Genomic DNA, 24,065 nt, shown 5'->3' with positions numbered 1-24,065 from the left:
AATTGTACAGTTGGAAGGGACCCTCAGGATCATCTAATCCAACCCCCTGCAATGCAGGCATATGCAGCTGTCCCATACGGGGATCAAACCTGCAACTTTGGCATTAACAGCACCCAACTGAGCCATCCAAATCTGTAGCATGCCTACTGAACAAAAAGTATGAGTAATTTCTATTGCTTTGCACTTTTTACCTCTGACTCCATTTACCATCATGCAACCAGGGAGGTTTGTGAACATGACAAAGCAGCCCTGAGTTTTCCACCTCTGTAGTATGAGAAGGGCTCAAATGAATATGGCAGATCCTATGTTTATTTATTTCCTGAGTAGCTTTTCAACCTCTTTCTGGGTAGAATGCATGTAATTCACCTGAACTCGGCTAGAACTCTTAAGAACTTAAACTATCCCAGGACACAGATACATCTTCAATCAGAGCTACTTATACAAAGGGCAAACAAAAATGTTAGAAGTCTCTTCCAAGTAAATAATTACATCTGCACAAAATCATTTCTAGATTAAATTTTAATTATGCAAGTTACTTTTTATGAAGTTCAATCTAAGGAGTACATTTTAGATGTAAAAAGGTGTAACAAACATGACACGTTGCAGTTTATATTAGTCAGGAACCACACTCCTGGGAGAACATGCTCATATAAAAAGATTACTCATTTTCCTTTAGAAGATATTTTAGAATTATCCGAAAATAGTGGTATTTCTACAATTTTCTTTGCATAACAAATTACAATAGATATTTTGAAGCACTCAATGTTTATAAGGATTTTTTCTGCTCTAAACAGATGTTATGCAGGCTAAAGAAAGTTGTCATGATCATTTCTGCCACACAACACACAGTCAATTTACAATCTTGTACAGCAGTAACTAAAATGGCTCATACAAATATACAGAGTACAATATGGATCTCCATAGGGCATAAGAGTGCTGTTATCCCCATCACTCAAGGCTATTCATGTTCCAAAGGGGACTGGTTAGACGGGGATATGGGCATTCGTTAAGTAAGCCCTACAGTGATCCACAATCATGCATTTTAACTTTATTAAACGGAAAACAATTGTTATCAAGAACTATGCTACAAATTCATAAATGCAAAATATAGTCAAATTAAAAATGGGTACTTTGCTATTATTAAATGGATAATTTTTATCAGCTGTAAAAATTTCAGCAGACCTGCTTTCTAATTTAATATATTAAAATGGCAATTATTCCTTCCATTTAGGTAAATAATTCCACCTTATAGCCAATTCAGTAAAAAACTATTCAATAAAATTTTATAGATGTTCTGCTACAAACAGCATAAAACCACATAGCATGAGTTGCTATGAAAACTCAAATATACAAAAATACATTTATTAAAAAGTTCAATTAAAGTGGTTGACTTTAATCATGTTAAAAAGCTGCTTTAAATAGCAATTTGAAAAATTAGCATTTTTCCTACTTTCAACAGTATAAAAAGGCAAAATAACCTACATTTGAGGTAGCAATGCCAATTCACAAAACTTTGAATAAATTTCATATACTTCCATAACACATTTGTCATTGCAATATTTAAATGAGCACTTCAATTGTTCAACTCAATTTCATAGCAATACTTTATAAAACTTTTCAAAAATACTGGAAATGGTTTTAGTAAAAAAAAGATTTGCATCTTATACTCAAAACACTGTACAACAAAATATTTCAATGTTACAATATAAAGAAAAGCTATAGTACAAAGCAATGGTTTATAATAGCTGAAAAAACTGCCTATTTTTTCACATGCCACACCCTGTATCATTGTTTTTTGTCACTTGCACTTCTTGAGGTCTGACACTCTCAAAGAATGAGCTGTAAGGGATTTTAAAATATTCTCTTAAATCAATGTACTTTTTAGAGCACATAGTATAAGGAATACCATTATGTAAAAACTTCAAGAGGCATATGACAACCATCGCTCAGACTTAAAATGGGATTTTGTTCTGCAGAGTGAAGGGGTAGAGAAGCAACTCCTGTCCATTTGCTTCCCCAGAAGCAATTCCTGCTTCTGCAACAGCCACTAGGGATTCAGACTGAGAGAACCAGTTATGTGACAGACCTGAGTGAGAACTACTATGATTAGAAAGCTGTAGCATCGGAAGTCACTCTTCATTGGACTCTGTAACGTTTACTATTTTCTGGTGCATTTTGGCCAAGGGCTCTGAAGGTAGCCCAAAGAATGAAAAATACAAAAGTTACACAAAACAAGCAAATCTTCAGCATTAAACCCTAAAATGGTCTTTCCTATGTCCGCAACAGATAATTAACATTATCCAGCATATACATTGCTTGACAGGCTTTTAATGTGCTATACAACTAATTTATTGCTTAACTGAAGTGTGTAATTTGAAATGGGGAGATGGCTAAAAATATATGGAAAAGACTATTTTTAGTAGCTTATTGGTAAAGGTACCTGCAGCTTTACTATCTGATCACAATTTTTAAGAAAATCTAGCAGAATTAATGTATACCAAGTGCAATGGTATGAGGTATGTGGTTTATTGCAATGAAGATTTGACTGCAGAAGCGGTGCATTATCCACCAGTTTGAAGATACTCAGTAGATATATGGAAATATGCGATATGGTACACGTTGACAGTATTTTTCCCATGCTAAGCCATATTTTTTCTTACATTGACGTTCATCACGGGCTTCTCGATGAATAAGCAAACCAGTAAAGTATATGACATAGAAATATGGTAAGATGTGGTTGATCCCTGTAAGAACACATAAACAGTTATTTTTTCCACTCTTCACCTGAAAAGGTAAATAGGGGGTTTTTTGTTCATCACTTTAACATTAATAATTTATGATTGGGTTTTAATATTGACTTTCGGTTTCTTGATTAATTTCAAGCTTGAACATCATATTTGTGAGTGCAAGTCATAATTTATTTTCTCTGTTTTCTATGCTGATAAAGAAAAAAAGAACTTACTGTCAAAAAGACAAACGGAACAATATACTTATGGTGTATTATCCCACCTAGCCGTCATCTTACGACAATTTTCAATTAGATCAGGGGTGGTTATCCACATGCTATCGGTCTCCAACTCCCATCAGTCGCAAACAGCATGACGTATAGTCAGGGATGATGAAAGTTGTAGTTCAGCAATATATGGAGGGCCAGATTCCTCACCCGTTTTGATCCCATGTTCTGTAAAAATGAATTTCTCCCTTACCCATCCAGAGGTATTAAGAAGTCTAATATTTCAGTTAATAACAACCACTGGTAGGAATTTGAAAAACAGAGGTCAGAGGTAAAAACACAAATTAAACAATGGGATTGCACACTCTCTCACACAGACAAATTCACAAGGCCAGTGTCCAAGCTGAATAGTTCCACCCTGAATGAATGGTTTAAGTGAGGGCAGGAAGCAGCCTTGAAGTCAACTCTTGTTTTCTGCCTTAGACAATAAGTGGTGAAGTATCACCCACATGATGGCCTGCCACCCATGCAAAACATGCAAGATTTCACTAAAAGACATTTTACTATCTTACCACACGGTAAGGACCAAGCCAGAGCCATGATGATATCTCCAAGGTAGTTTGGATGGCGCACCAAGCCCCACCAGCCAGAGACCAGGAGGTTTTTTCCAGTTGCAGTGGGAATAACTTTCAAGTCTGTATAATAATATACAAATAAATATTATTTGTACTCTGCAGACAAGAACACACTGTGTAATATTAATATATAGAAAGCAGTGACAGAAAACCAATTTGCCTAAGCAGTACTTACGGGCAACTTTTGGATCCTTTGGATTTCTTCGAAATATGTTTTTCTGTGAATTCGCACCACGAAAAATGTAATAGCCAAGAACTTCAGAAAAGAAAGAATAAGCAACTATTATTTCCTTGCAGAACTTGCCAAAAGCACACAGTCCATTGTCTTTCCAATTTTACATTAATACCAAGTGACAAGAGCAATGTTCTTAGACATCTATTATTGTCCAGTTTTTAGTCATGAGTACAATTGATGTGGATATTACAAATTTACTTGCTTACTCTGAGGCTGCTCCAGCTCTGGAGAACCCCTGGCCAGCCCCAGAGGCACCATTTGCCTGCAAGAAACAGCCACACAAGGCCTTGGGAGGCAGAGACACAAGAGGGCATCAGAGGAGAGAGGGAAGGAAAGAAGGTTGCCCATGGTACTCTTGACCATCATTCTAGGCACCCCACGGTGCCACAGCACACGTTGAAAGCCACTGCTATACAACATGAAATAGAGATGGAGAATTATTTGTAGTTTTTATAGCTACTCTACCTTGAAGAAATGCTATTGAACAATTGCACTCAAAGAGAATGATGGCAAACACCCTCTCTAAAAATTACTTGATTTACTAATTGAATTGTTGACATCAGTTTGGGTCAGGAAAGGGCTTTCTCAACTGACCATGAAATATTATTCCTTCAGGAGACCTGAAGGTTAATTGTGCTGGCTGATAAGAGAGATGGGAGGCCAGTAAATCTACCTGTGTGTCTCTACCTAGGAGCCTTGCGAACCTTGAGGCCCACAAGCTGTAACTTGCTGCACCTTCTTTTTCTTGTTACAGATAGGTAGCCGTGTTGGTCTGCCATAGTCAAAACAAAACAAATTCCTTCCAGTAGCACCTTAAAGACCAACTAAGTCAGTTCTTGGTATGAGCTTTCGTGTGCATGCACACTTCTTCAGATACACTGAAACAGAAGTCACCAGACCCTTCTATATAGTGAGAATTACAACTTAGCTGCTGAATTACAACTTATCACCAAACTTAAAACCATGGAGAAACCTGGTCTGAACAAAGACCTTGGATTCTTATCTCATTATACATGACAAAGCCATTTTTCACCTTTTCACCCCTTGCTTTTTCCTGTAAGACCTATTGCAGTCGTTAAGAGTCGTCAACAGGCTCATCACAGCTATCTGCCAATCACCCATTCCCACCACCCTTCTGAGTAATACCCCTCCCCACCTTCTCACTATATAGAAGGGTCTGGTGACTTCTGTTTCAGTGTATCTGAAGAAGTGTGCATGCACACGAAAGCTCATACCAAGAACTGACTTAGTTGGTCTTTAAGGTGCTACTGGAAGGAATTTGTTTTGTTTCTTCTTTTTCTTGTCTTTTTTCTTTGTTACTTCTCTGGGACAATGGGTGGGAGGTTTTTGATGTGGATGCTTGTGAGCAACAATTCATACCACTCAGGGTGAGAGTCTGAATGGGTTAGAGAGTGGGGGAGAAAGGTGTTAACTTAGTCAAAAGCTACAGGGTGAGAGTCCATTGGCACAGAGTGGGACCCTCTTTGTGTGACTAATGGGGAGTGAGTGGGCGACTTAAGGGAAAAAGAATGTGGGAACCATTGCTAAGATCATTGGTTGTTTAACCTGTATAAATGATTTGTGTTTGATTTTTACTTAGGTATTTGGTTAAATTGGATATTTTAATTTGTCACTGTAGTTTTGCTTGTTTACAAAAAATATGACAGAATTGTTAACTTGTTGCTTATTGGGCCTGCGTATATGATTTTGTAATTTTTGTATTTTTTCTGCTTATTTTTCAATCTTACTGATTGAAAATATTTGAATAAATCCTGAAAATAAATCAATATATTAAGCATTCCCATAAAGCATCCAGAAAGCTTTTAAGTAAAGCAGGATTTCATTTTAATTGCCACTTACTATTCAAGGCTACAATTGCAGAAGCTGATAACCAAGAAAGTTCATTTGGATGTTTCACTAAATAGAAGGCTTGCAAGCTGTAGAGAAAAGGAACCCACACCAAGTCTCCAAATGCTAGCATGAACCCAAAACCATCATGGATGATGTCCATTGTTGTCAGAATAGCTTCCTAAAAAGTTAAAAGAATTAAATGAGTACTGATCTGAATTTCTGTTAATGGCCAAAATATTTTCACTATACTGTATTGTTAGGGTTGTGTACATGTGGAATATGCAGCAAAGCACACAGAGACTGAATTTACACTTTTCTAAAAATCAGCAAATGTTTTTCAGCAATGAGCTCTCAATGCCTTTTACAATTCAGCTATCTAGACAGACAGATGAGAGCCAAAACAGGAGAAACTAGTACTAGTTTCTCACTCTACTTCCCCTTCTCTCACACATAAACATCACACCCATTCACGCAAAAGCTCTTACCCCATTCATCCATCCATTATCTCATTCACACTCACACACCCAAGACAACCTGCTCCAGTGCACAGCCACCTATTTTGTGCTTCACCCCTTTGGCTAAGAAAGTTAGCCAATCTTGTAGATTGCCACCACAGAATGTACAATATGTCCCCTCTTCCAAAATTGAAATCACTTTGCGGGCTGTATCCTTGATACATCCTGTCAGAGAAAGAAGAGCCAGCAGGCAGACATGGTGCCTGGCTCATTCTGTAGTCAACCCTTAGAGCAAGACAGCTAGAAGATCTGGCATTTCTTCTGAGATGGCAGACCAGATAGCACACAGCCAAATGCCTTCCCCAATGCCCACAGCAGTCTTCCCTGCCACTAAAGGTTGCTCCAGGTGCTGGGAAAGGTGTCTGGTTTTTGGCATCCATAGGGAAGACCCCAGAAGCCCACCTATATGCAGTCTACAGAAAGATGCAACCCCTTTCACTTGACAGAGGGGAACAAGTTATACAACAATTTCCTCCTATGTTTCATGATCAGCCTAGCCCACAATCATTTTCAGCCAACTGTTGTGATGATGAGCCAATCATATGCTTGTTGCCATATCAAAGTAAGAGATGGTTTTCTCCACGACCAAAATGGGGATGCTGAGAAACATGAGGAAGGCACTAGCACGATTAGAGGAACCACAAGGTTTGCAGAAGTACAACACATTTTTTTTAAAAAAAAACTCCAAAAGGAGGCAAAAAATAAAAATAAACATTACCTCATTCCAAAGTGCATCCACCACATAAAGGAGCTGGAAACTATTAACCAGTATCATGGACAAAGATGGCATATTCAGATGTTGAACTTTCATCTCAGTCAACAGCATTGCCAAGTTAATAACAACCTTAAAAAAATTAAGTTGCACATTAAAATCAACTTTTATCTTACAACTCTGGTGAAACAGTAACACAAGTTTCAGTGTTTTCAATGTTTCAAGCATTTTTCTCCTGCTCACAAGAAGAATTTTACTCATGTATAAGCAGTTTGACCTAGTATGTGCTCTTTTCCCTTTAACCTTTCTATTTATCTTCCCATATTTGCATTTTAACTCTCATAAATTAAACAATAGCTATGTAAAATGAGAGATACTTGCAGCTGTGAACATTGTACAACTAATGCTATCGTTATAATGCAGCTGTTTGTAGTATATAATATAGTGTCATCATAATGTTGATATTTCCAATATTTTGCAATCTTTTCCTGCAGTACATTTTTCATTTTAAGAACTTTGTTGTCTTGTTTGTAAAATCAAAGATGATGCAAAAATAGATTTAAACACTTACTCACCCAGCCAATTAGCCCTGGTCGTAACTCACAGAAGTATTTCAGGTCAAAATTTCTGATCCGAGGATTTAATTCACGTCCCATAAAAAAGTCATAAAATATATTCCCTACAAATAAAAATAAATTGGACCACGGTATAATATTGGCTACTGTACTGTTACTGGGTTTTATCCAAGTCACACTTAAAGTAGTCCCACTGAAATTAATGTACTTAAGACAGCCAGAAATTTCTGTCTAGAACCTCTTACAAGACAGTTATGCCAAACTTGTCCCATATTCTTAAAATACACTGAAAAGAAAAGTGGGTATACATTCTTCTATGTTATAAGTTTAATTTATTACAACTTTACAGGAGCACACAATCCAATAAGAATGCTTTATATCAAGGTACATGCAAATTATGTAAATAGCATGAGCGGATTAAATCAGACGAAACATTCTGAAATAAAATGCATTTGAAGTTAAATGCATGATTCCTCTTAGTGTTTCACTGAAAGTCCCAAGACAGAGACTATGGAGCAGAGGAACGGGGGTTAATGTAGTTTGTAATGACAGTACTTTTGACATGCAGAAATGCATAAGAACAAAAAATAGAATAAAATAAATCAAGCACGGTATGTTTTCACAACTGAACACTTACCAGAATTCCCCCCAGGTGACAATTCTTGTTCGGATGCTTTTAATGAACGGGCATAGAGATAAATGCTTAACACCACAGAAAAAACTGTAGCACAGACAGCAAATTGTAGGAAATGGTCATATATATAGGAAAACTCCATTTCAAAATACAGAGAAATTCCTACAGCTGCAGCTGTTAGGATAAAAGCATAGAATCCTTGAAGGAGAGAAAAAAAACACAGATTATGTGAGACACAAGTAAAAAAACCAAACACTACTCTAAAGACACATTTATGAGAGTGAATGCGCATAAACATTGTAAATCATTTTCCTAATTAAATCATCTTAATAAAGTGGGCTCTGATAGAAAATTTTATGCCAGAAATCTTTGTATTTATTGTTTCCAATTTGGCAATATTTATACACAATGTGAAACCCTAAGACTGCACTTCTGTATTCATTTACCTTGGAATTAACTACACTGAAGCCAAAGGGACTTATTTATATAAAAAATAATCCATTTACTATAATAAAAAACTTTAAGCTGCTTACATGAAAAATAACAATGCAACATTCAATAAAAGTTCTTCAAACGCTTAGCCCCCCCCAACCCTGCCCTCCCTCGTTAAAAATAAACAGAAAGCTCTTGGGCAAGCTTGGCTAAACACATCAGAGCTTTCCAACTTTTTATGTTGTTGACACACTTTTTTTTACATGCATCATTTCACGACACAGTAATTCAGTTTCACTAGCACACCGGAGGTGAAACTAACCCTTTATAAGAGTGCTTCCGCAACACACCTGCACACTGCACATTAATGTGTTGCAACACAGTTTGGAAAGCTCTGACATACATTTTAATTACTGTATTTGTCCCACAAATTACATTGTGGGGGGGAGCGTTCCAGAAGGTGGGTGCTATCATCTAGCTGGTTTCCTTTCACTGTGTCACCATATGGCCATGTGCTGGTTGTGCCATGACCAGGAGGGTATCCTTGAAAGTTCTTAAGAGATTGGCTAGGTCTGTACTGGGGAAGACAGCCTGCTATGTATTCCGGTTCCAATGTGTTTTGAGCTTTAAATGTCAAAAGCAAAGCCTTGAGCTTGACTTAGTAGCCAATAGGCAGCCAGTACTTTCAAAACTGAGTGTCCTACTAAACATTCTAGCAGCCCAACATATAGCATATTGTATGAGACTAATTGTTAGGTTACTCATGTTACACCTTGGCAATGCTACCTGTGTCAAGGCACCGTTGTAGTTGGCACACCAACCCAAGATGGTAATGGATGACCTGAGCCACTGAGGTCAGCTAGGTCTCTAGTGATGGATCTAGCAAGCACCCCAAACTCTATAGAGTCGAACAGAATCCATTCCAGAAGTTCGTTCGACTTCCAAAATGTTTGGAAACCAAAGTGCGGCTTTTGATTGGCTGCAGGAAGCTCCTGCAGCCAATTGGAAGCCACAGAAGCCCTGTCAGATGTTCGGCTTCCAAAAATAGTTCATAAACCGGAACAGTCACTTCCGGGTTTGTGGCATTCGGGCATTCGAGAACTAAGGTGTTTGAAAACCAAGGTACAACTGTATTTGCTCCTTCAGAGGGAGCACAACCCCATCCAGAACCAATACAAAGCAAAATTTGCACATCTGGGAATCACCCATCCACATGGACTCTGTCTTTTCAGGATTCAGTTACAGCCCACATCTAGTCCATGATTGCATCCAGGCATGGTTTAAGACATGCATGGCCTCTCCTGATTCCATTATTACTGAATGAAATTGAGCTGGATGTCATCAGCAACACTTTGCTCCAAATCTAATGATCAATGGTATCAAGAGCCACTGAGAATTCCAGGAGAATCAACACTGTCACATTTCCCTGTCCCTCTCCTGAAGGATATCATTCATCAGCAACTCAGACTAAGTATGTTAAGGACAAGAATTCAAATTGTATTATGACTACAACAATATATGTGTAATGAAAATTTAGCCCGTTTAGACACATATTACACTAGAAGTATAAAACAAACTATGGTTATGGCCATTGCCCATTACTGAAGGCTACCATACCTACAGACAAGTACTAAGCAAACAGAAAATTAAAAGCAGACAATCAGCTGTAACCATATAGCTGAAAACCCAAAGCATCATTTGGCATGATAACTGAACCATATATTCTCATTGCAATCTCAATAATTATAGGTTACCAGTTTAAAAGTAATGTTGAATTTAAAACCTAATTACCATTTATCCTGTATTCCAGTCTCATTCCATTCAAAAGTGGGGTCCCTTCTACAATCTTAAAAGAAAAAGAAAAAAGTCTTTTCCACCTAGATTCAGGAGTGGTAAAGCAAATTATAGAGAAACAATCATTTTTTAAAGAACCTGTTGCCTTTCTACATTTTGTAGAATAACAGAGCCACTTAGCCAAGAGAAGGGGGAATTCTAAACCTTGCAATTACATGATAATCCCCATGATATAAAACTGATTGCATAATAATCTGTAGTTTAAAAACTATAAAAAAATAGATTAACCATGGCTCTTTCCATGCCACAAATCCCAAAGTTGGCATAGAAGAATACAACACTCATACAACTACAAAAATAAAATATCTAGATGAAGTATTTGTATTAATTCTAATAATTTATATACCACCTTTGATTTTAAAAAGAAATACTAAGGGGATTAACAGATCAATAAAACAACATATCACAAGAAAACCAGTTCAGAAAAAAACAAATTAAAATATTGATCACAGTAACCAGAAGCCAGTATTAATTGTCAGGAAAATGCCCAGGTAAGCAGACAGATTTTCATTTGTCAACATAAACATTCTATGATCAATCTGCTTGATCATCACAGGCAGATCAATGTATAAGGCAGAAGAAACCACTATGTAAAAAAGCCCTTTTCAGCATCGCTGTAAGATGTACATCTACAGTCCATGGCATGGTTCCTAAGGCTGCCTCTGCAGACCACAGTGATTGAGATTGTCACAATCCAGCTCACTACTCCATCAAGACATGGGTCTAGAGCATGCCTGGGTAACTCCTAAGTCAAATGTAACAGAGAAACAGGGCTGAGTGCCCCAGATCTCCTGAAGGCCATCCCAATGGTTTCATATAGAATCTATAATGTAAAATAGAATTGTGTACATTCTTGTTTGGCAGGAATGTAGTAGGAACACTGAAAATTGCAATGATCATTCTCCTCATCAAATATAGTCCCTCAAATCATCATTTTCATTGGTTTTGCTTTATGACAGCCATAATATTTTTAAAAATTGTGACACACACAAAATAAGAATGCATTTTTGTAAACACAGTATACAAATTTATAGTTGAAGTTTTACCTTTCCTATTGGGAGTAAGTAAAACAGAGCTTGGAGAAAGAACCAAAGAAGAAAGACACCAAACACTCTTGTCTCCCATAAACTTTCCAAAGCTGGGAGGGAGGGAGGAAAATTCAGAACACTGGGGTCTTTCTGAGTACACATCAACAACAAGTAAAATACAGTTCCAGGAAGGAGAAAAATCATCAAAAAGGCACCTGCAAAACAAACACATAGAATCAGAAGTTAAACAGGAAACAAAATGAAGCATTACTACAACAGAAAAATGGTTGTCAAACTACTCAGTTGTTACAATATTGCAACTCAAAGATCACCCCCTCCCCACACACATACCAGGACTGTTATCTATTTTAAGATATAATGGTTTCATTGCCTAATGGAGAACAATTTTAAATGGGTGACATAATTAAAGACTGCATGTATACTTCTAGCAATTGCACAGAAATGATCTTGTCTAAACTTTAAGGTACGAAAGGCTCTTGGCCAGCAGCAGGTAGCCACAGAGATGTAAGAGGAAGGAACTACAGTGGAACCTCAGTTGTCGAACATAGTATGTTCTGGAAAACACCATTCAACTTCCGAAACGTTTAACAACCAAGGCGCATTGGGCAGTCAGTAAAATCCATTGAAAAAATGGAGAAACACACCTCGGAAGCCATTCAACTTCTGAGGTGTTTGAAAACGGAAGCATTCACTTCTGGGTTGTCAGCGTTCAAAAGCCAAAACTTTCGACTTCCGAAGCATTCGGCAACTGAGCTTCCACTCTAGTCCCAATTCTAGTCACTTGTCCAGATATTGATGACATGTAAGCATAGTAGCTGATGTCACACAGGAAGCATGATTACTAGGAAAAGATGATGCAATAAAATTCATGAAAACCACTGTAACTATTTATTGAGTATGCTGGGATTCAAGAAACCACTACCAGGAGAGGTCTCAAACTGACTTCTAATGGAAATGCCAGCTCTGTATATACAATGATGTGCATACAGAATTGCTTCCCTTCACTAAAGTGAATTTGGGAATTTGCAAAAAAAAACTATATGAATGCTGCAGTATGCCAAGACTATCCATACCAATTTTTCCTCCAAACTCTAGTTCCTTTGTCTTCATGCATACTTTTACAACAGGTTTGGGTTTCTCAAAAATTCTCTCTTCTGAATACATTTCTTCTGTTCTCTTCTCCTCCTTCCTTGAATGCAAATTGTAGCGTTCGAGGATGCGCTCTCTGGCACGCTCAGATTCAATTCTTTGGCGCTAAATACCATAGTGAAGGGAGAGGAAGTCATTTGCAATCATATTGTACCACCTGCTGGATATATCCCTCCATTCAAGTAATACTGCCTAAAAATCCCTCATTTCTTTGATCCCCACTCTGCTAATCTACATTGCCATACACTCCCTTCTCATACCAACTAGGTCCAGCCTCTTCCTCGAAAAAATCCACAATTCCTTTTCATCAGTACATTTACAACACAATGCACACAGTCATTCTTAGCAGGATAAGAGCAACCTATTCCTTTGTCAACACTCTTTATAACATATTCAAGATCCTTTCTCTACATTCTATCCATTTTATCATGTCAAATTTCTTTATAAAATATTCAAGATCCTTTTTCTACATTCTATCCATTTTATCAAGCAATACATTTAATGCAGATATTGTAATCTCAAGGACTGAAGAGCAGCTAACTTTAAACATCTAACCAAAAGGTTTCCAGAAACAATGGAAATTTGAGTATGTTTAATACTATTATTTCATACCTCTAGAGTGTTGTGAGATGAGTAATTCACTTCTGTGATATCTGGCTCCCCATTATACTGGTTGGTATTGTTTTCATTTAGTTTCTGGATTAAAAAAAAAAAGAATTGAGTGTTTCCATTGTAGTAAATATTATCAGTTTTTTAAGAAAACCTTCCATTCCACAACTAATCATAGATTGCCTTTATAAATTTCTGATGTGTAGCACAGACACACAAGAGAACCAGGTTTTATAGAACCCTTGAATGAAATTCTAAAACAAATAACTTTGGGAAGTACCTGGTTTAGTTTTAACAGTCTCCAAATCTAAGTAGAAGAGGAATTTGTGAAACAGTGGAGAAGTGGAAAATCAGTATATGGAACCTGTGGTGTGCTCCATATACTTGACATTTTTATGTCTGTGCCAACTTTATTCTGACAGTACTCAATTCCTTCTACTTTCTTTGCAAAGGAAGAATAAATTGAATAGTGCATGAAATCTGGTTTGTTCAAGGTACAGTTGCTATGTGTTTTTGTGATTCCAAACTACAAAAAGTGCAGCTACTATCAAACTATATTGCCCATAAATTTTCTATATTTCGGTTTAGCTGTATATGAACATAGCTTGACAAAGGGACTAGACATAAAAATAAATCAACTCAAATACCAAAGGAATCAAATTAGGTTCCCCAATCATATTCTTTTCATTTTTTGGTTCTCTGCTTTGAGAGGAAGAACGACGTCTGTGTTTTGCTGGTCGACCAGGTGAACGAGATCTAGAGCCTGATCTAGATCTGCTACCACTGCGTCTTGAAGGGGAACCGGAGGAAGAGCTACTTTTTCTAAATCGAAAAGATGACATAGACTGGGGAAAAAAAAAGTTACATCATTAGCTTTACAAACTAGTAGGTAGTTATTAATATCTCTAAATCTTCTATTTAAAAATATTCATTGTTTACATTACATTTCCAAGCACAAGTCAAAGTGTTGGTGCTGACCTTTAAAGCCCTAAACAGCCTCGGTCCAGTATACCTGAGGGAGCATCTCCAACCCCATGGTTCTGCCCAGACACTGAGGTCCAGCACCAAGGGCCTTCTGGCGGTTCCCTCGCTGCAAGAAGCCAAGTTACAGGGAACCAGGCAGAGGGCCTTCTCGGTAGTGGGACCCGTCCTGTGGAACACCCTCCCAGATGTCAAAGAGAAAAACAACTACCAGACTTTTAGAAGACATCTGAAGGCAGCCCTGTTTAGATAGATAGATAGATAGATAGATAGATAGATAGATTCTTTATTGTCATTAAACAAGTGCAACATTGCACAAGTGCAACGAAATTGGATGCCATCCCTTAAAAACAACAAAAGCAAAACAACAACAACAACCAAACAAACCACATTCCAGCCACACCCACACCCACACCCATCAAACTCCCAGGTCACACTATCGAGTTACTGCATTTAAGAAGGCCACAGCTCTTGGATAGAAACTATTTTTCAGTCTATTTGTCCTTGACTTGATGTTTCTGTATCTCCTGCCAGAAGGCAGTAGTACAAACAGACTGTGTCCCGGGTGAGATGCATCCTGCAGGATATTGTTTGCTTTCCTAAGACAACAGGAACCGTACAGTTCTTCCAAAGATGGGAGGGGATGACCAATAATCCTTTGGGCTGTGGTTATGACCTTCTGGAGCACCTTCCTCTTCCTAGCTGTACAGCTGGAGAACCAGGCACAAATACAGTATGTGAGAATGCTCTCTATGGAGCCTCGGTAGAAGGACACCAGCAGTCTCTCACTCAGATTGTTCTTCTTTAAAAGTCTGAGGAAATAAATTCTCTGCTGGGCCTTCTTCACCAGAGCAGTGGTATTTGCGCTCCAAGTCATGCCCTGATCGATAGTCACTCCCAAAAACCTGAATTCCGCCACCCTCTCCACCCGTTCCCCGTTGATATACAAGGGCTGAATGTCCGCCTTTTTTTTCCTGTAATCCACCACCAATTCCAAGTTTAGGGAAGCTTTTAATATTTGACAGACTAATGTATTTTAATATTTTGTGGGAAGCCATCCAGAGTGGCTGGGGAAACCCAGCCAGATGGGTGGGGTATAAATAAATTATTATTATTATTATTATTATTATTATTATTATTATTATTTACATTAATTCAGTTTTTTGGCAACATCGCTTGAAGGTGGATCAAGAAATTGAAAAGAGGTGAAATGAAGAAATAGTATGGCACCTTACTATTCAAGCTTGAGATTTAGGATTTGTATTTGTAAAGCACAACTGCCACCTCAGTCTAAAACCAAGGTAGCTGTAAAACCATAACAAATGTGCTCAACCTTGAAAGCTGATGTGTGCAGCTCTACTCTTACTTAGGGGGAAATCTAGATGTATGGTGATTTATGTAGGTTATAACCCTACATAAATAAATATGAAATTGCATAATCCCAAACATTAGCACCAATATTGAAAATAAAGCACAGCTTATTTCAACATACATTCAACATATATTTAAAATACATTTGTTTGGAAAATAAATATGATTTTTATTTGAGTTGCTAAAACACACCCTAAAATACCAAAGTAGTTCATTTTGGACTTTAAAATATTCTGCACAGATGCTGAATAGATGTGGGATCAGGATGTGAGAGATATATGCATTTTTAAGATTGTGTGTCAGATGTGAACTGATACAACCAGAGCAGTTATTACTGAATCTACTTGAACATAAAGGATACAAATTTATCCAGTTTCCTAAATGCCTGATATACTACAAATTTTCAAAGCTGAGCCCCCAGCAATTTTTTAAAACTGTGGCTGTACACACATTACAATATGTTTAATGACTTTACAAGTGTTCAACAAACTCCATGGCCATGGTACAACAGCTGCACGTGGAAAATTCTGTTGATACTACACATAATACCCCTCAAAGCATTTTATAATGGGCTAATCTTAAAACATACAAAATCAATAAGGAAAAGGAGCAGAATGGCTTGATATATAGTGCAACTTCACAAACCATGGGTAATATTCAATGCTCTCATTCCATCAGTGCAAGCACTTTTGGCTGCACACTGGAACTTCCACTTCGCCTTCCAACGTGCTCTGAGGGTTCCACCAAAATTCTGGAGTAGTTTTGGGGATGACACAGCATGAACCTTCTGTTATACAAATGGAAATCCTTGTGCTAATGGAGCAAGTGCATTGGATACCACCCCACAGTTTTATCCTCATACTGCAGGAATATACACAGAAGCAAATATTTAGGACTAATGACTGAAGTGTAGCCCAAAGGGTTCATTAGTAACCAAACAAATGAGCCCTTCTTGTTATGATTATTTACTCTAGAGACTAATTACCCTCATATCGCTTTCTTTTAGCTGAAGCTCAGTTCCATCTTTGTATTTTACTGTGTAAAGATGAGTTCGGTCGTCATAGCTGGTTACTTGTACTTCATAATACAGAACACTTCCAGGCCACCGGCCCATTACCACTTCTTCATCAGCAAACTTTCTCCTGGGCATGTTTCAATCTGGGGGGGAAAGTGGAGGAAATTGAAGTTGTTAGCATAGATGTTGCAAAAGTCAAATCATGCTTTGAGTCTAATGAAATTAAACAAAGTCCCTTGTGTGCTGAATGAGCTAAACGGAAGAAATGTATGAGCACTTAACAAGAGTTACTGTATTTCAACGCATAATGGTCACCACCGTGCAATAGTTGAACCCCCTCTTTTTCGGGCCCTAAAATTGATCCCCAGAGCAATCCCTGCATTGCAGGGGTGAAAATGCCTTGCCAGTGGGACATTTTGTTTTGCTCAACAGCATTTCCCTGCTTTTGTAAATGAAATGGCTCTTGGCGCAGCTGTTTCCCAGCCTCTTCCTGTTTCCCTGTGGGCCCAGGGCTGCCTGCGGGACTTGCCTGTTGGCCAAGTCAGCCCTCAGCCCACAGAGGATGAGGCAGCCCCGCACAGGGAGCAAGGGCGGCGGCAGCTGAGGAGGTCTGGTCTGAGAGCCAGTGACAGAGGAGAAATGTGATGGCAAGGTCTTGCCCATGGATGTGCCCAGTGTCTGGTAACTAGCAACAGTAGAGCATGCATCTGAGGCAGGGCTTGTGCAGCAAGCCTCTGGGTTCTCCATGTGATGCTTGCGGGGTAGGGTCAGAGACCTAGGTTATGTATTAACCATATTTCACTGTGTAATTGTCACCACTGCATAATAGTCACACCCCTTTTTAAAAAGAAAAAATGGCATTAAAAAAGCAACCATTACACAGTACTAGTATTTTACTCCAGTTCTAAGCTGCACAGGTGCAAAAAAGAGTGTAGGATTTTCCCATCTGTTCAAATATATTAGTTCAACACACACACGGGAAAAATATGAAACTACACAAACACAATGGGAAAACTGGTACAAGAGCACTATGTGCTACAGAGGTTACAATCTATGCTTTGCCTATTGCAGTCAATAGGCTTAGGACTGCTTAACCTAGCATTGGACTGTAGCTTGACTCCATTCATTGAACTGATGTCAACGAAACGCCCCCATTTCAAAAAGGTTATGACAGGTCCAAAATATTTTTGGGCCCAGGGTGACATCTTAAAATCCATTAAATGACTTGCTTTCTTGTCAGAAGTTAGCTCATAAACAAGGGTTGGAACAAGGATCCATCCCTTTAATCAACACATAACTGTTAACTCTGCACTGCTATTCGTACTTACATGTAAGCCCACTGAAATTAGTGGGGTTTACTTCCTGGTAAAAATACACAGAACAAGCTGCATTTCAAGCGCAGAGGGGAGAGGCCTCTCTGTTTAAGCGTATACCACCTCAGTGGCTTTATACAGTGAAGAGGTTTATAAAAGTAATAAATAAACGTGGAGCAAGAAATTGAATTTTTACTTCTAGAAAAACACAGTGCAAGTCAAATAGTATCTGTACTGAATTAATTAACAGTTGCAATGATACCAAATTTCTCAAGTGTGTGCTTGTTATTTGGTGTAGCAATTTACGACACAAATGAAACAAAATTAGATCTTAAATTGCAGGTGTGCTTGCGAAGATTGATGCAACAGGCACAAGTCTCCCACATAACACATTTAGCCCTGTAAGCATAAAATACTAAGCATATCCATGTTTTACTGGATTTTTGTGCAACAGTACTCCTTGTTGACTATGTCAGGTGCACTTGTCTGACATCTCCACTAAATTAATCTATGCATTTCAAAATAAATTAAAGAGCAAAAATCCTGTTGATGTATGCAGGCTAGTATTTATTGGGACTTTGGATGTACCATAAGCCCCATGAGGAGTCGTAAGACATCTTCAAGGAGTGCATATCAATCCCATGGAATGACAGCTGTAGTGAAGGAAAGCACTCAGGAGCCTAAGACTTGGGTAGGTTCAGAGTGTGCCCCGGCAGCAGACCCTCACTGGATGTGAGAATAATCGGATCTTAACATCACTCCAAAGTGATTTGAAAAGCAGCAAGCTTAGAGATAGCTGCTGTATGTTTCCTTCTGCAAGGCTTTGGGAGGTGACTAGAAAGTATCATTTTAAAAAATATTTCTAATATTAGTATGTTACTACTACAGCTTGCAAATCCTCATATCAGTGCATACACACGGCTGAATGAAAAGCTTTCACACATTTGTCTGCGGAACAGGCTTTTGTATAATACTAATTAGAAGTAGAATCATAGAATTGTAGTCTTGGAAGGGACCTCAAAGATCACCTAGTACTGCCAGTTTTAAATTTGGATGTTGCCACTTAATTAGCTTCAACAGCAGTGCAATTAATGATCTTAGTACTGCAGCCTTAGGATTCCTTCCAGCAGCATTTGCAGTTTTACAACCATTTAACATGAAATTCACACATTTGCAGTGGTTTCAAAGGGGACCTAAAAATCAAAAGCCCGAGTGAGTTGTCCTGGGAAACTGCAGACGGAAGTGCAAATTCCCAATAAACCATAAAGCTCACTGGGTGACCGTAGGCTACTATGTCTCAGCCTTCTAGGTTTGAAAATAAAATGGGGAGCGCGAGGACTTCCGGGTTGGCGCCTCCGGCAATGGCGGAGTTCCTCCGATCGGGAGGAATTTGCTCCGTGGAAATCAGGGTCTGACCGCCACGGCGAAGGCGGAGACCCATTAAAATCACAGGCGGGAGAAGCCTGTGAACGTGGGATTCGGCTGGCACCTTTTGCGCCTCCCCTACTCGCGGGGAGACCCGGTTTTGGGGATCCGGAGCGACATGGGGTGAGTGGCGCGGTGCTTCGAATTGACTGCTTTTTTCACGGAGGGAAGCCGCATTGCTGTTGCCGGAGAGCGCTGACTTTTTCCTGTGGACAATTTGATTCTAAACAACTACCCGTGAGTAGAACGGAAAATTGGATTTACAAACGTCTTAATTTGGTACCGAAACGGGAAGGTTTTAAACAGGAAGTCCGCCTTCCCCTTTTGTAAATAGATTGAAGCAAAGAAGCTGCAAGCTAAGGTCTTGGAAAGCCTTATGTAAAGGATTAAACTTCCATTGATTAAAATCATTAAACCCCCCCCCCCTTGGAAGCAGGAGAAGAGGGGGGAATTTTTGGATCGTGTAAGCCTGCAGGAGAGAGTGATAAAAATTAAATTACCACTGCTCTGAACCTGGAAACGGGCTGCCAGTAGATTGACGTTTTGGGAGAGTTCATTGACTGTGAATAAAACGTATGTTGACAGTTAGTTAAATAAGAGAAATATATTGTTTCCATTGTCCTCTTCTGTGTTTAAAAAGGAGGAAAAGTAACTGAAAATTGAAACTAACTTTACTTTTGGAACTGTGCTTGAAAGAATTGATACAAGTGGAGACTGTTTCCCTCTAGAGGGAGCTTTTGAAACTTACAAGAGTGGAGCTGGGGAATCTCCAGCTGCAGGATAAGAACTGTGAGAATCAAGGATTGACCTTGGACCATTTAAGAATGTCGACAGGAGAAGCCTTAGTGACTGCATTATGCAAGATAAGCTATTCATTGGAACAGCTTCACAAAAAGACGGATGTTATGGCTACTAAAATTGATAACTTGGGACAAAAAGTGACTAATTTGGGACAAAAAGTGAGCATCAATACAGAAATTATTCTGGATTTGCTGCAGGAATCTACTTTAGCAGAACAAAATGTGGAGAAGGAGAAAGTTGTTGTTGTTGAACCTAAAGTAATACAAGTGGGAGCCTCAGCCTTACAGAGGCAAATTGAGGACTATAAGTTGAGGCCTTTTATGAATGAATCCAGAAAAAGTCAGATTTTGATGATCGAAGCCCGGCTTGGACTGGAGAAGGAAAGCTGGAAAGATCCCCCCATGCAGGGATTAACTGACTTTTGGGACATGGACTTGGGTCAGGAGGAGACTGGAGTTCTGGGGGCCTTTGGATTTGGAGGAATTTTGAAACATGTCCTGAAATACTTCATGGATTTTAGCTTTAACTATGGAAATTTGGCTGACCTGTCAAGAAGGAACAAAAGTATTGTTAGGTCGGAGTTTCCCTGAGATCTGCTCTATAGCATCAAAGAATATGAAGAAGACCTGCAGAAGGGACTTGGAAAAGAGTTAAGAGCCTCGGACATAAGATCTCCAGGTTGATGGACTGTATGACGGAAGTGACTGGTAGAGTCCGAGACTGGGGAGAGGAGATGGTGGAAGAAGATTGGAAAATTTAAAGTCTATATATAGAAATATTGTAAATTAATGAGTGATAGAAAAATGTTGGAATGAAATTTTATGGCCTTAGTAGAAATGCTATAAGGAGTTAAGCTTAAATAAGTATACTAATTTTAATGGAAATAAGATTAAAAATATGTTAAGACATTTATATGATAGAAAATAGAGAAAGATGGAAAGGAATTGCTGAAACAATTAATGGAAGTGGAATACAAAGAGGGAGGTGAGAGGAGGTTGATGAAACAAGGGAATGAAAGATAGAATATGGAAAAGGTATGATGTATGTTTTTAAATTGTTTTTGTTTTGTTTTGTTTATTGTGTTTAGTTTAATGTGTTAAGGTTGTGTTTTGTATTGTTTATATATTGTATTGTATTGTATTTTTCTTTTTTGTTTTTTCCTCTTCTTTTTTGTAAGCTTTAAAAGTAATAAATATTATTTTTTTTAAAAATGGGGAGCGCAACCATCAGGCACAATATTTTGAGCTTCTTGGAGGAAAAGTGGAATATAAATGAAATAACTAAGTGTCCTCTATTCACTTCTCCCCAGAAACTACCAACCAGAAGAGTGCGTACGTCAGAGCCGGAGATAAACATTACTATTATTATTTTAAAAAGGTGAACTTCCATCCCAACGGGAATATTATTCTAAAACAAGTTCCACCAAGTTCCGTGGAGCTGGCCCCTAGTAAAGATGCTTAGCATCGCAGCCTTCAAGAGCTGCTGCCATCCCTTCCAGGCCCCTCCTGCGTGTCGCGAGGTGCCTGCGATGCTCTCCGACCTTTTCGCTCCGCGGCTCTCAGGGGCGGGATCCGCTTTCCGCAAAGAGGGGAGGACAACGCGCTCGCGCAGGCTCGGCGGCGCCCCAAACGGCCCACGGGAGAAACTTAGCCGGAGGTGGTCTGAGGAGTTCGTTACCGGCCCCTCACGGGTGGAACTCGGGGCGGGGGGTGGGAGTAAAGAGAGGCGACGCGCGGCTCTGGAAACAAAAGAGCCTGGCGAAAGGCCGAGGGGGGACGCGGAGCGACGGCTGTGGGAGGCAGAGGCTGCAGCCTGACGGCACCGAGGCCTCAGAAAATGGAGGCGGAGGGAGAGAAGGAAGGAGGGAGGGAGGGAGGGAGCAGAAGGAGGCGGCGACCGCCCGGTACCCTCCCTCGCAGGACAGGCGCCGAAGGGGTGTGTCCCGGCCCGCAAACAACGCGTCCTCACCTGGTCGCTGCGACCCCGCCGCGTCGTCTGGTACGGAGGTCTCCGCCGAGCAACGCGAAGCCTGGGCAAGCGGGCGAAGGAAGGGGGCGAGCTCAACGGCAGCAAGAGCCAACCGCCTCAAGCGACGGTTACGGGAGCGAGAGCGGGCAACGTTCCAAATCCCTCCCCCGGGTCCCGCTGGGAGGCGCGAAAGGCCAGGCGCCAAGCGCCGCCATTGGCCAAGCCGCGGCGTTTGAATCCGTCTCGGCGGCCTCCCATTGGCTGAGAGTCGGTGGCGCGTTCCTCCCTCTCGCGCCCCGACGCTCAACGTCCCGAGTTCCGGTCCAAGTTGTGCCTCCGCTTCAGCCAGTTGACATAGTTCACTCCGGGGAGCTGAGAATCCTGTAGCGGCGCGCCAGAAGGACCCGCCTCCTCTCAAAGCTCCTCGCTGCTGCTCGTCCGGCTCTCTCCGGGTGATGGAGTGGGGAGCAGGCTCTCTTCCCCTCTCCTTCCAGTTTGCACATCTGAACAGATGCAAACGTGTCGATAAGCGGGTTCCCAGATGAAATCAAGGATGGTGGGGACGCCGCCCAGAAGTTCCCGCTCCCACTGAGGATGGCGAAGCATAGTTTTAACGCGCACGCGGGGAGTTTGGGTGGGTGTGCAAAGCAATCGGCTCACGTTTCTGTCAGCGCAGATCAGGCAACACCCGCCCACCCAGTCCCCGTGCACTGAACCGCTTTATGCCAAGAAAAACAAAAGATGCAGGAAGTCCAAAGCGGTGCAAGCCGCACGCCCTGAAATTTGAAGAGCTTCGCATATACAGAACCATTTGCGACTCGTGCCTTACTGTTACTGAACTGGATACGTCCGAAATTTTAAACACCTCTTCTAATTCCAGCAGCCGATGGTCTTTTTAACCTGCAGTGCTGTCCTCTGCCCCATGGCTTTGATGATAGAGAGAACGAGCGTGACCCTCATTTCGAAACACGTTTATTTTCTTGAGTGCCTTTCATCAAAAGCTTCCAAGGCGGTGATCAAAAGTCTGACGAACGATTCTACAGGCTATATCAATGCAATACAAAACCAACCCATAAACATAGCAATAGGGAACAAGAGAAGAGACACTAAAAATAGGTTGGCTCTGTAATGATTGCGTGAGGCACATAAGGGGGTTCAAACCTCTGTTTGGGAGCTTCTAAGGTTTGCTGCTGGCTGTGCCAGTGAGTCTGGAAGTGCTGTGGTGTCACCTGGTGTTGCAGGATGGCAAGACACCTGCCATTTTTGCATGTTCAGGTTGTGTGTGTTTTCCCTCCCGTCCCTGTTGAAAATGCATTGGTAATAGTGGCTATTCAGCTAGCATAAGTCCCAGCATATTGGCAGATTAAACCAGCTACAATCCTATGTATATGTCAACCCCCCCCCCCAAAAAAAAAGAGCTCAACAACTTTTGTGTCCGGATTTTCACCTTTTGAAATATGGCAATAGCCTAGTTTCACCCCTGGCATATACTTACCTAAGGCCAGAATTCAGTCAGGACAGCAACCGTGTACGAATGCTTCCAAATGGGAGTTTATTGTGAAATAAGTGCTGCTTATGCATGCAAGCTCCCCCCACTGCCAGTTCCCATGCTATTGTCACAATCAAATCCAAAATGTAAAAACAACTTGTTATAGCCACTGCTGCTGTGGAAGCTTGTTAGCACATATGGGGGGGGTGCATAACAGGTTTATCACATGTGATGTTTCAGTGAGTGGCTGCCACAGCCTACTTCCATTTGCTTGTCACCTGAGTACAACCTAGCCATTTGGTTTCTGGCGGCCCATCAGGAAACATTCTGGGCACCCATAGGTTTACAGTGTAAGTCCTGACTAACCTTAGCTCAGAGCCTAAATATGTTATTGAACTTAACACTGGTGTGTTAAGGCAGATAAAAATGTATAATCTAACTATTTTGAAAAATAAAATTTAATGTTATGGTTTAGGATTGTTTTTATTTTGAATTACAT

At 40.0% G+C, this 24,065-nt stretch overlaps 1 protein-coding gene across 1 annotated transcript; it reads right to left on the bottom strand.

The window, feature by feature from the left end:
* Window positions 1-501: 501 nt before the first annotated feature.
* On the bottom strand, window positions 502-23,414 carry LBR (lamin B receptor). Its single transcript, XM_081857807.1, has 14 exons — window positions 22,078-23,414; window positions 16,541-16,713; window positions 13,851-14,048; window positions 13,207-13,290; window positions 12,519-12,699; window positions 11,443-11,639; window positions 10,334-10,388; window positions 8,114-8,308; window positions 7,477-7,580; window positions 6,908-7,033; window positions 5,684-5,852; window positions 3,764-3,844; window positions 3,526-3,648; window positions 502-2,744 (listed from the first exon to the last, which is right to left on the bottom strand). The coding sequence occupies exons 2-14, from the start codon at window positions 16,703-16,705 to the stop codon at window positions 2,584-2,586; spliced, it is 1,839 nt and encodes a 612-aa protein (XP_081713933.1). The 5' UTR covers window positions 16,706-16,713; window positions 22,078-23,414; the 3' UTR covers window positions 502-2,583.
* Window positions 23,415-24,065: the final 651 nt, after the last annotated feature.

The sequence above is a fragment of the Podarcis erhardii genome (assembly GCF_964252035.2).
Source record: "Podarcis erhardii genome assembly, chromosome: 3".
Classification (NCBI taxonomy): Eukaryota; Metazoa; Chordata; class Lepidosauria; order Squamata; family Lacertidae; genus Podarcis; species Podarcis erhardii.
This window is presented reverse-complemented; position numbering and strand designations above follow the sequence as displayed.